The sequence below is a fragment of the Rhinolophus hipposideros genome, assembly GCF_964194185.1.
Source record: "Rhinolophus hipposideros genome assembly, chromosome: 15".
Classification (NCBI taxonomy): Eukaryota; Metazoa; Chordata; class Mammalia; order Chiroptera; family Rhinolophidae; genus Rhinolophus; species Rhinolophus hipposideros.
The window spans coordinates 67,126,856-67,140,326 of record NC_138061.1 but is presented as its reverse complement, the minus strand read 5'-3'; the positions used below and the strand labels follow the sequence as shown (position 1 = coordinate 67,140,326).

Here is a 13,471-nt window from a genome sequence, read left to right as displayed (position 1 = left end):
GTAAGGGGGTGGGGGGTGGGTGATGAGGGTAAAGGGGATCAAATATATGGTGATGGAAGGAGAACTGACTCTGGGTGGTGAACACACAATGGGATTTATAGACGATGTAATACAGAATTGTACACTTGAAATCTATGTAAATTTACTAACAATTGTCACCCCAATAAAATTAATAAAAAAAAAAAAAAAGAACAGGTGTAGGTGTGAGCGCACTTGCGGGTCTTGGTGATGCTTCGCATGGATTCCTGGGCCCCTTTTCTGCCAGGAAGGCCCTTGCAGGGCAGAAGGTCTCTGCCTGGTCACGGGAGGTACCTCGTCCGGGGCCAAGGGTGTGTGTGTGTGTGTGTGTGTGTGTGTGTGTGTCAGAGAGAGGTGCTGATATTGACTTCCTGAGTCTGAGACTTTGATGTCCAGGTTTGTCCACATGATGCCATCAGGAGTATGGATGATGTGGCACTGCTGAACACAACCCCCCACCACCCATCTTTTGCTGGATGCTCTTCCATGCCACAGATCCCAGCTCTGCAGGCTTCATGTTGGCATTTTCTTGATCTTACCAGAAGGTGTCAGCAGAACATTTCAGACACCATCCAGGACTCTGGTTTCTTCCTCAAGCAGTTCTTCAGTAGTTTGTTGACAGAAACATTGGGGGACTGAGGTCATCCCGTCAAGCTACCAGGAGTGACAGGTGCAGGCAGCCGTGATGTGAACTTCAGGGCTGCCACCTGGCCACCAGTAAGCTAAGACTGCCCATGGAGAGATGGGTCCTGATTTCTGAAATGTGGAGGTGTAAAAGTGTGTATTTCAGAACTGATGAAATGAACTACTTCTCTCTCATCAAATCTAAATGCCCAGTGCTGTCATTAGTATGTAGGGAATCCAGTAGGGAGACAGCAGAAAAGGGCAGAACCTTCTTCTTGTCACCTGTCACCTCTCAAATAATGTCAATGCAATGGAGGCAATTCCAACCCAGTTTTACAAATGCTCCTGGGCCATCCCTATTCCTCTCACCTGTAGGCCATCTTGTGTCCTCCTCAGGGCAGCCTCGTCCCTTCCTGACCAGTCTGACTAGACTCTAGGAGAACTCCACCTGCCTCTGTATACTGTCTCCCTCTGCCCACCCTGGCTTGAGCTGGGAATCCCTCTGGCTCTAAACAGATGCTAGAAGCAGCACCCCAGGTCTCATCACAGAGAATTCCGGAAGTCCTGGAGTCACTGCTCACCTGGTCCCAGTGCCTCCGTTTACATCTGTAAAACAGGGTCACTTTCTTCTTTTTCACAGAGTTCTTTGCAGAGGCCTAAAGGTATTAGTATAAGAGAAGCCCCTCCCACGGAGTGGCCCTGTTGTGTGTTGTATGCTTTGTCAGAGTGTCTGATGTCCTTTTGATAGTACCTGCCCCATGGGATCATGCTTCCCACCCATTGACAGCAGTCTTGGCAGTGTGACTTGTTTTGGCCAAAGAAATCTGAGTAGAAGTGACATGGGCATCTTCCAACCACAGCATTGTGTTGTTCTCCCATTGCTCTTTTCCCTCGTTCATCTGGGAGACCAGCAGTTCCCACATATCAGCTGCTTCTTCATCCTGAAGCCCTGAGAAAAGTTGCAGCCAACGTGCAATGGACTTTAGATGTGGACGAGAAATAATCCTTTGCTGTCATACACCACTGAGATTTGGGATCATTTGTTACAGCAACATCTTAAGAGCCTGCATTGACTAAAGCAAGCACATAGAGGGCCAGCGGTATACATTGGTTCCTTACAATCTCCCCTTTAAGGATAAGGAGTATAATGAATTAGGAAAAACAATGCTCCAACTTTCAGGGCGGGGAAAGGCAAGGCCTATTTGGGACTAGCAGGGGGCCGAGGACAGTGACTGAAGTACAAGCTGCTGGGGGTAATGGGGTAGGGGAATGATGAGAAACAGAGGGCTCTTGGGTGTCAGGCTGGGAGCTGTGATTTTATCCAAACGGCTTAGGTCCTGGCAGGAGGAGTGAGTTCCACAATACAGGTGGAGGTGTTGGGATGATGGGTTAAAGACCTAGAGGGACAAAGTGATGTTGCATTCTTGTCCGTGTTTCAGTGTAAAAGTAGTATCATTCATTACTTATCTTCCAAGGCTTTCAGTAATCATGAAATTTTATGAATGCCTTATTTTGGAGTAGGTGTCACATATCCTGTTTCAGATGTGCAAGTAGAGGCCATGCCAGTAATCCCAGGGTATTAGCACAGGTGAAAAGGCTTAAAGCAAGTCCCTGGGATGGTGGAGGTGGGACGGTGTGGGCTGAAGTTGAGAGCCTGGAGAGGCTGCAGAGCACAGGTGCAATTGTAGGGGTGGATCGGGTCAGCTGGATGTGGGGCAGAGCCACTTGGGGACAACCTACGTCCTTGACCCCAGTCCAGGCTTCTCCACAGGGGGGAAACTGTCACAGGTCAGAGATTGTCAGGGCTGTGATTCCTGCAGAAGCCTGCATTGTCTAGCACTGGTGAGAACATTATCTCCAAGAAGGGACATGCTCCTTGGTGGCACAGAGTGATCTTGGAAAGTGTTTATCATGGTAAACTTAAAGCCCCGCCACAGAGATCCAAGAAGGAGCACAGCTTCCTTCTCCTTATCAATTTCATGGTAGACTTAACTGTGCTTAAGTGATTATAGCACTAGTGATGATGTTCTTGAAATGCTCCTACTTTTTTCCCAGCCAGTTTTTCTCTTTCTTTGTCCCAAAAGATTCAAACTCTTGATCAGAAGCACAAGCTCCCAGACTTCAGGTTTCCTGGGCACCATTACTCGTGGGCACTTGTCTATTCTGCGTGTCATAGGAGGGAGAGCACTGAGAAGACAGTGACGATGCTGGTGAGGGAGGTGGAACGACCTGCTCTCCCGAGCCATCCTCACTGCGGGGCCGGACTGAGTGTCTGTGCTCCAGACGCTGTTGTGTTGAATTCTTTCAACAGTCCCGAGGCGGGCACAGCCACCTGGAATTTGAGCTCCATGAGCTTGTTAACCACTGCATCCAGGCATTTAGAACAAGGCCTGACACATAGTAGGAGCTCAATAAATGTTTGTTTTTTTAAAAAAGGGATATCATCTCCTCCTCCTCCTCCTCCCAGTGCCATCGAGCAGGAGCCCGAGCCGCCGCCGCAGCCACAGCCGCGGGCACGATGGCTTCTGGAGTTACAGTGAATGACGAAGTCATCAAAGTTTTTAATGATATGAAAGTAAGGAAATCATCTACACAAGAGGAGATCAAAAAAAGAAAGAAAGCAGTTCTCTTCTCTTTAAGCGATGACAAAAGACAAATAATTGTAGAGGAAGCCAAGCAGATCTTGGTGGGTGACATTGGTGATACTGTAGAAGACCCCTACACAGCTTTTGTGAAGTTGCTACCTCTGAATGATTGCCGATATGCTTTGTACGATGCCACATACGAAACAAAAGAGTCTAAGAAAGAAGACCTAGTATTTATATTCTGGGCTCCTGAAAGTGCACCTTTAAAAAGCAAGATGATTTATGCTAGCTCTAAAGATGCCATTAAAAAGAAATCTACAGGTATTAAACATGAGTGGCAAGTAAATGGCTTGGATGACATAAAGGACTGTTCAACACTTGGAGAGAAATTGGGAGGCAACGTAGTAGTTTCACTTGAAGGAAAACCCTTATAAAGTGACAGTCAAGTGCCATCTGGATCTTAAGGAGCTTTCATATCTCCAGTTCAGTCAATACTACTCCAGGAATAGTATTAGGATTTTTGGTTTTTTGTTTTTCCTCTTCCCACTGGGTCCTTCCAACACAGTGAATGAAGGAAATATCATTCATGTAAGCAGCCTATCAGTGATTGCCATTAGACTGTTTAATACTGTTACCTTGATGTAAAACCCAAGGAATGCCTTCCCATCATTTTAGCCAAAACAACTGGTTATATGCCTCCCTTGCAGCAAGCACTACAATGAATGTGATTGTCAATGTGAATAGCTTAGAATACTGCAAAGGGTAAGCTAATTGAATGCCTTGAAAGTATTATCCTCTGGTCAGATGGTAAACTTTATTCAGTATTATTTATAGTTGCACTCGATTGCAGTTCTGTGAGGCTCCAGCATTCATACACCTCACCTGCCTTGGCAAGCCTATTTTTGTGACATGGCAGCACAGATATAAGATATAACACTATGCATTGAAAGCACTTTTTTGTAATGAGTTTAACTCCTCACCCCCAAAAGGAATGCCAATTAAGTTGTGTTAACTGTGTCATCAACTTATCCTAGTACCTCAGTGTTCATTCCTGTTACCTGCATATCTTCTTAAAAGAAATAGCTGTTACTAATGCCTTTTTGTTTTCCATTGAGTGTACACTACTGAATAAGTGTAGGAGTTTTATGTTTACCATGTAAGTCTTGCAACACTAAAGATATTTTGAATATCAGTCATGATGGCAATTTCTGTATAAAAGAGCCTTAAATAGAACGTTGTTTTTGAGGTCAAATTTCCTACCCTTACAAAAATGGCCACGTTGCAATAAAAATTGTGGCATATTAAAAAAAAAAAAAAGGGATATCATTATCATCCACATTTTCAAAATAACTAAACAGAGGCTGGGGAGATTAGGAGACTTGCCCAAGGCCACATAGCTCATTGGTGGCAGAACTGTAATGGGAATCCAGATCTCTGGGACTCAAAGGTTACAATCTGCCTTTGGGGGGAGAGGATAATTCAGCCTCTCCTCAGCAGTCAAGATGGACAGGGGGTGGTGTTAGAGAAAGAGGCATTTGGAAAGACACAGGAAGAACTTATCAACTGGATGGGCTACATATTTTTTAATGAATTGTGATTTGGGTTTCACAATATTCAGGAGCTCTTGCAGCAGTATTTTGCAGGTGGACACATGTGCTCTTTTTACAATGTTACATGGACTGGCATCCGTGCAGAGGTGAGGCCCAAGTCCCCTCCTCTTGGACTTGGGCAGACCCCAGTAATTGCCTAGATCAACACTGTGTGATTTCTGAGATGGGACTTACAGGGCAGCACAGCTTTGCCCTGCTCTTGGGACATGAGTCTTGGAGTCTTAGCTGACAGAAGACTTCCCCGAGGCCTACCATGCCGGGGAGGCCAGCGGAGACACCTTTCAGACATAGAGATGCCCAGTTTCCCAACCACCAGCTATTTGCATTTTTCCAGCAACAACTGGCAGACATGAAAGTGACGGTGGAAGAAGGGAAGCAGCAGAGCCATGAGGTGACTCCAGCCCTGGTTTGCAGTCAACCCAGCTGATGCAGAGTGGAGAAAGGTGAGAAGGCCCCACTGAACCCACCTTAACTACAGCTTTGCGAGCCATTTAAGTATTGCTGTGGTTTCTCATGCTCTTTGTGGAAGTGGTGGCCTGGAAGGCAGGTAGAGGGAGTGTGGAAAGTGGGGCTGCTCCACCTTCTGCTGTCCCCCGCTCACTCCTTCCGTCTGCTAAGTCCCAGCCACGGTGTGAGCCCTGTGCCACTGGGTTTAGCACTGCCAGCTCTCCACCTGTCTGCAGCGATGCCATGGTACTGCTCTGCCTCTCCAACAAACACACAAGCCCACTGCCTCGCTTCAGGTCCCTTGTCACCCCGACAGCCTCACTTTCATCTCAATTGGATCGTTAATATCAATCTCAAACACCTTGTTATTAATCAGATCCTTTTAAAAATACTATCTTGACTCTATTTTTCATGTGCCTCTTTTATACTCTAATTTTTAGCAAAATATTATCAAAAGTTTGTCTACATTCATAGTCCATACCTACTCCCATCCTATCACTTTTGAAGCCATTCCAATTAATTTTATCAACCAAAACTGGTCTTATAAGGTCTCAGTGAACACCGCGTGGCCAAATACAAAACCTGACCTAAGTTCCCATGTGACTTAACCTGTCATTGGCATTTGCATAGGCCATGTCCTCCTTGAGACACCTCCCTCGCCTGTCCCAGGACATCCCTCCTGGTTTCCCCTTTTCCCCAGCCTCCTTTTCTGGTCTTTTTTTATCTCCCACCTCTATGTATTGGCGTGCCCATGGCTCCGTGCCTGGGCTCCATCCCTCTCTGCACCTGCCTACTCTGTGATCTCATCTTTCTACTGGCATTACAAACGCCACATGGGTGCTGACAGGTGTCAAACTCACATGTCCAGCCTGGGCCTCGCTGCCTGGAGCCAGAAATCCAGCTTCCTATGGCCGACAGTCTGGTTGATTACATTACTTGAAGTCTCAGAGACATCTCAACCTCACATTCTCATATGCCAATTTCTGATTTTCTCCCCAAATCTTCTCTTCCTATATTTACCTAATTAAACACCACTCCATCCTTTTCTTTTGGCCAAAAGTTATGGAACTGACCTGGACGGCTCTGTTTTTCTCAACCCCAACTCCCAATACATCAGCAAATACTTCTGGCTCTACTGTGTGAATATAATTTCAACCCATCTCCCCGGACAGCACCTTAGTCCAAGCCCCCATCATCTCCCAAAGGGTCATGAGAAGAGCACCCTATATGTTGTCCCTGCCCGCCTGCTGCAACCCTACCATCTGTGCATCAACAGCGCCAGGGTGACCATGGTAAAAGATTAACTGGACCCTTCCTCACCAGGAATGTGTGCCACACCCATGTGAGGCCCAGGGGCCCATCCCTCTCCTACTTCACCACCTGTGCCCTGCGCATAGCTCTGTGCCATCCACATGGCCTCCCTACTTTTCCTCAAATTCTGTAGCTGTGCCCCCACCTTGGGAACTTATGTCTTCTCCATCTGGAGTACCCACCCCATGTGCCCCTATGGCTGGTCTCCACTCTTGCCTTAGGACCCTGCCCAGGTCCTATCTCTCAGTGAGGCCTCTCTGACCAAGTTATTTAACATTGACCCAGCACCCCTCTGCCACTTCTTTGATTTTTCTTTGTGACCTCTTTTTTTTTAATTAAAGTTTATTGGGATGACAATTGTTAGTAAAATTACATAGATTTCAGGAGTACAATTCTGTATTACATCATCTATAAGTCCCATTGTGTGTTCACCACCCAGAGTCAGTTCTCCTTCCATCACCATATATTTGATCCTCCTTACCCTCATCACCCACCCCCCACCCCCTTACCCTCTGGTAACCACTAAACTATTGTCTGTGTCCATGAGTTTTTGTTTCTCATTTGTTTGTCTTGTTCTTTTGTTGTTTTTGGTTTACATACCACATATCAGTGAAATCATATGGTTCTCTGCTTTTTCTGTCTGACTTATTTCACTTAGCATTATAATCTCAAGATCCATTCATGTTGTCACAAATGTTCCTATATCATCTTTTCTTACCGCCTAATAGTATTCCATTGTGTATATATACCACACCTTCTTTATCCATTCATCTATCAAAGGACATTTTGGTTGTTTCCATGTCTTGGCCACTGTAAACAAAGCTGCAATGAACATTGGAGCACACGTGTCTTTATGCATAAATGTTTTCAGATTTTTTTGCTACATACCCAGAAGAGGGATTGCTGGGTCATATGGTAATTCTATTTGTAATTTTTTGAGGACCTCCACACTGCCTTCCATAGTGGCTGCACCAGTCTGCATTCCCACCAACAGTGTCTGAGGGTTCCTTTTTGTCCACAGCCTCTCCAACACTTGTTACTATTTGTCTTGTTTATGATAGCCATTCTGACTAGGGTGAGGTGATATCTCATTGTGGTTTTTATTTGCATTTCTCTGATGATTAGTGATGTTGAGCATTTTTTCATATGTCTATTTGCCATTTGTATGTCCTCTTTGGAGAAATGTCTCTTCAAGTCCTCTGCCCATTTTCCAATTGGATTGTTTGTTTTTTTGTTGTTGAGTTGCATGGTTTCCTTGTGTATTTTGGATATTAGCCCCTTATCGGAGGCAGTGTTTGCAAAAATCTTTTCCCATTCACTTGGTTGCCTCTTTATTTTGTCGATGGTTTCTTTTGCTGTTCAGAAGATTTTAAGTTTGATATAGTCCCATTCATTTATTTTAGCGTTTACTTCCATTGACTTTGGAGTCAAATTCATAAAATGCTCTTTGAACCGAAGGTCCATAAGTTTAGTACCTATGTTTTCTTCTATGCAGTTTATTGTGTCAGGTCTTGTGCTTAAGTCTTTGATCCATTTTGAATTAATTTTGGTACATGGTGACAGATAGCAGTCCAGTTTCATTCTTTTGCACATGGCTTTCCAATTCTTTGTGACCTCTTTTTAATGTCTGTGTAACTTTTCCTTTTTATTTTATTTATCCTAACCATACACACACCAGAATGTAAGTGTCACCAGGACATCGATTTCTTTATTTTTCTCACTGCTGTCATCTCAGCTCCTAGAATAGTGCCTAGATATAATAGTCAATAACTATTGTTCAGAGAATTTGCTCTGGTTCTCTAGTGTGATGCTCTGCTATTTTTTTTTTTTGTACAGTGAAAAAAATTTATATTTAGAATTAGTCAGTTTAGATGGTCCCAATTCTGTTGGCAACAGCATAGTCAGGAGCCAGGTGAGCATATATACCTTCTTCTCTGCATCAGATCTGATCAGGTGTTGACCTTGGCTATGTCAATGTCATAGAGCTTCTTCACAGCCTGTTTGATCTGGTGCTTGTTGGCCTTGACATCCGCAATGAACGCAGTGTGTTGCTGTCTTCTGTCTTGCTCTTCATGGCTGAGTCAGTAGTTAGGGGAACTTGCTGATGGCACAGTGGTCAAATTTGTTTCTCCAGGGGCCACTCTTCTGAGGATAATTAGGCTGCCTTCCCAGCAGCAGTGTCTTGGGCCTTCAGAAGGTGGGTGACATATGGGTCTTATTTTTTGTGTGGCTGTGGACGCCTTTCAGCACTGCTCTCTTTGCTTCCAAAGACTTTGCTTTGGCTTCGGCATTGGACATGGAGGGGCTTCCTCCTTCGCTTTTGATGCCATCTTTGTGTAAAGGCCTGGTGCTCTGCTTTGAACAGTGATATCATTATTAGTTTTGCAGTGGCTTTCTCTTGCACTTTTTTAAAACACTTTTTAAAAATTTTTATTTATTTTAAGTGTGTTTTTCCAGGACCCATCAGCTCCAAGTCAAGTAGTTGTTTCAATCTAGTTGTGGAGGATGCAGCTCACAGTGGCCCACATGGGGATCGAACTGGCAACCTTGTTGTTAAGAGCACTGCGCTCTAACCAACTGAGCTAACCAGCTGCCCTCTCTTGCACTTTAAATATGGGATCAGTGAGCTATCTTTCAACTCATCTGAGAACCTCCCACCTCTGGGTTTCGTGTTGCATGAAGTTCTGCACTATCCTTATTGTTTTAACCACTTTCATTTGAGTTTACTGTTACTTGAAGCCAAAAACATCCTGACTGATTAAATGTTCATTAGAGAATTGCATATAAGTAATTAATAAAGTTAGAAATAAACAAAATAACCAAAATTAGAGAAATAATTATTAACGCACTGTTTTGCAGGATCTATCATGCAATGTGGGGTCTCTGATTCTCATGTATGAGGAGTTCCCATACATATGTATGTATTAAATTTGGTTATTTTTTCTTGTTAATCTGTCGCAAGTCTATTTGATTATTAGACCAGCAGGAAGAACCTTGAGCGTGGAGGGATGTTTCTTCCTCCTGCACAGCTGGCGCTGTGAGCAGGATAAACGCACTGGCTTGAGCCTTGAGCTTCTCCTCATTGGGCTGTTACAGACGTGGAGATCCTGGGGTGTCTGATACTGGCCAGCAGGAGGTAAGGGTTCTTACCCTGTCAACACACCCCCAGATCACTGTCTGCCGGGTCCATTGGAAGTGACAGTTCTAAGAATCTTTTTCTCTCTTCTAAATATACATTAGCAGGAGAAAATATTTGTGAAACTAGTTTCTATGGGCTTAGCAACTCTTGGTTATTTTGTACGAATACTCATGGGTCGTATTAACTCTGTTTTTCGTTCTCTATCTGGTGTCTCTCCTCTCGTCCTGTTATATGTCCTCAGGGCTTGGCCTTGTGATTAGTGAAAATACGACCTCACTGGCCAGGGTGCACCTGGCTCTCTGTCTGCTGATGACAATCTCTCAAGGGAGTTTCTGTGTCTATCCATTCCTCGCAGAAATGGTAAAAACAGGGCCTTTCATTCTTGTTCTCTGCCAGTCAGAGGAGGCCCGTGCATCTGGCAGGAATTGCCACTCCTAACTCCGGGAGTAAACTTCATCTTTCAAGGGTTGCACCTTTTTGCGCTCTCTTTTGGACACGGCTTTTGTATCCTTACCATTGGTTCCCGTTACTACTAAGATCGTACTCGTCAAGGCCACCAGACAGAGCCTTTTAACTGGAAAGACTTCTAAACTGAAAAGAAAGAAAGAAATTTTTTTCTTAGAGAGCTCTCATATTGTTATAATAGCTAGTCATTAAGAATCCCTTAATAAGATGGAAGAACAGAAATTAGAATGAAAACAAAATTCACTCTGACCCCTTCCTATTTGCCTTTAGATATTATAAAAGTTAGGACATTGGAAATTCAATTGTCCTGCATTTAAGGAGAAAGGGAAGAAAAATTAGGATAAATAAAATGGACACTGATGGGGTTAAAACAAAGGTTTTAGTACAGCACTACTGAAGGCTCAATGGGCTAAACTGACCCTCTGTTTGTCCCCCCAAATTAAAGGGTCTCAAACAAGTCTGCTATATTTACCCCAGTGTGGAGAAATTTAAAAGACAGGAAGGAAGAGATTACAATGAGCAACCTGACCAGCCATTGTTTGGGGCAGCAATCAGCCTGGTTAAATCAAGTTAAAGATAAATAGCAGGACCCGGACCCTTGCCTTGACCCCTCACTGGGGACCCAAAGCCTTTTTCCTCGAGGGTGGGTAAAATGGTCAAGAGATATAAAAGAGAAATTTCCAGGTATCCTTGATCTGGAAATTCATGAACTGTGGTACCAAAACCCATTGGTGAAGCCCTGACTCAGGCTAAAATTAGATTAAAAGAATATGGAAATGTAAGGATTGATAAGATTATAAAAATTGGAATGCTTAAATAGGCTTTATGTTTAAAAAGTTATGTCGACTTTCTCTGATTGCATGTCTTTCACCTGACTGTATTGTGGAAACAGATGTGTGTCACTGAAGAACTGGGACGTGAGGACTGGCAGTCCTTTCCTTTGAAACCAGAGGGAAAGACACTAGAAGATAATGACCTTGACAAACTCTTGAGTCCATGGAATTGTTTAATACCGCCAGAAATATTTACTGTTTGTCCCAACTGAAACAAAGGTATTTGAAAGGATTTAGTAACCTTTCCATCAGAAATTTGGCAAAATTGCAAATTGAGATTCAGAGCCTGATAGGAATTTTTTATTTTAAGGCCCCTCCTTAAGCTAAAATAAAACTATATAACCATAGGGAAAGAAGCAAATTAGGGATTACGTAGTTAGACAGGTGGGTCAACTTATGACGTAACTTAACTTACAGCCCAAATTTTTAGACCAATTGTTCATCTTACAAATCTTGCAAAACATTCTGCACAGCAAAAGAAATTATTGACAAAATAATGAGGCAACCAACTGAATGGGAGAAGATTTTTGCAAAAAGTGCCTCTGATAAGGGGCTAATATCCAAAATATACAAGGAACTCATGAAACTCAACAACAAAAAAACAAACAACCCAATTGAAAAATGGACAGAGGACCTGAAGAGACACTTCTCCAAAGAGAATATACAAATGGCAAATAGACATATGAAAAAATGCTCAACATCGCTAATCATCAGAGAAATGCAAATGAAAACCACAATGAGATATCACCTCACCCCAGTCAGAATGGCTTTCATCAATAAGACAAATAGTAACAAGTGTTAGAGAGGCTGTGGAGAAAAAGGAACCCTCATACACTGTTGGTGGGAATGTAGACTGGTGCAGCCGCTATGGAAGGCAGTGTGGAGGTTTCTCAAGAAATTACGAATAGAATTACCATATGACCCAGCAATCGCTCTCCTGGGTATCTACCCAAAAAATCTGAAAGCATTCCTCTATAGAGACACGTGTACTCCAATGTTCATGGCAGCTTTGTTTACGGTGGCCAAGACATGGAAACAACCAAAATGTCCTTCAATAGATGAATGGATAAAGAAGTTGTGGTATATATACACAATGGAATACTATTCCGCGTTAAGGAAAGATGATATAGGAGCATTTGTGACAACATGGATGGATCTTGAGAGTATAATGCTAAGTGAAATAAGTCAGACAGACAAAGCAGAGAACCCTATGATTTCACTGATATGTGGTATATAAACCAAAAAGAACAAGACAAACAAATGAGAAAGAAAAACTCATAGACACAGACAATAATTTAGTGGTTACCAGAGGGTAAGGGGGTGGGAGGTGGGTGATGAGGGTAAAGGGGATCAAATATATGGTGATGGAAGGAGAACTGACTCTGAGTGGTGAACACACAATGGGATTTATAGATGATGTAATACAGAATTGTACACCTGAAATCTATGTAAATTTACTAACAATTGTCACCCCAATAAATTTAATTTAAAAAAAAATTTAAAAAAAATTCTGAAAAAGAAAAAAAAAATCTTGCAAAACAAGAAATGCAGCACTCAAAGCAGTTCAAAGCCCAGCTATCTTAATCATCCACAATTTCTAAGACTGATGAAAAATGTGAGAAACAAAGGTGTTTCTTAAAACAAACACCTACTCTGGTTTCAAAGCTCCCTTGCCAAGGACAAATACAAATCTTCACTGCTTTCTCCACAAATACCATTAGATTGGTGCAAAGTAATTGCAGTTGAAAAGGTTAAAAATAATTGCAAAAACAGCAATTACTTTTGCACCAACCTGATAATAGAAAAAGCTTTAGCCATCTAAGCAGGTAACTTTAATTTATTCCATATGCCAGAACCACAGTTTGGATCAAACTGTTCTTCCATGTTATCTTACCTGTCCTATGACAGTAATTTTAAAATGAAGGCTAGGAAGTTCCTGTTTGTGTCTGTCTTATCTGTTCATGTGTGTTGTGTGGTATTTTCTGCCTCCAGATGGTATCATTAATTTATTTTAAAAATAAAAAAGGAGCTATGTTGAATTGGCTTAAATAAACAAATGCTTATATGTGAATTCTCAAAAATATAACAAACTACCTCAAATGTTTTTCAGAATTATGTAATCTGGTAAAATATTTGCTATTAAAACTAATTTGAGTTTGGTTTGGTTTAATAATCATATCTGTAGAGTCGTCAGCATTAAATAATACTTTTTATTCTACCTGGGTTTATTAGGCAAGTAAGTTCATGTTGTAAACTTACTTGTAAGTTGTAAAATTTGTACAATTTTGTACAAATTTGTAAAATTTGTCAGCAAGAAAAATAACTTGGTATGATGAAACTTTAATAGTAATCTCAGTTCAGCTGTTAAAAATAACTAAATTAAATAAATGTGAGATGAAAAGTTTCTTTACATGTTAACACTTTAGCAATAATTATATT

General features: G+C 42.4%; 1 protein-coding gene across 1 annotated transcript; it reads left to right on the top strand.

Annotated features, from left to right (window-relative positions):
• The first annotated feature begins 3,123 nt into the window (after positions 1-3,123).
• On the top strand, positions 3,124-4,524 carry LOC308508284 (cofilin-2-like). Its single transcript, XM_081074725.1, has one exon. The coding sequence runs from the start codon at positions 3,161-3,163 to the stop codon at positions 3,659-3,661; it is 501 nt and encodes a 166-aa protein (XP_080930851.1). The 5' UTR covers positions 3,124-3,160; the 3' UTR covers positions 3,662-4,524.
• Positions 4,525-13,471: the final 8,947 nt, after the last annotated feature.

Bases quoted from the DNA above. Each gene is read 5' to 3' on its own strand.
- LOC308508284 (XM_081074725.1), top strand. From the start codon at position 3,161: ATGGCTTCTGGAGTTACAGTGAATGACGAAGTCATCAAAGTTTTTAAT.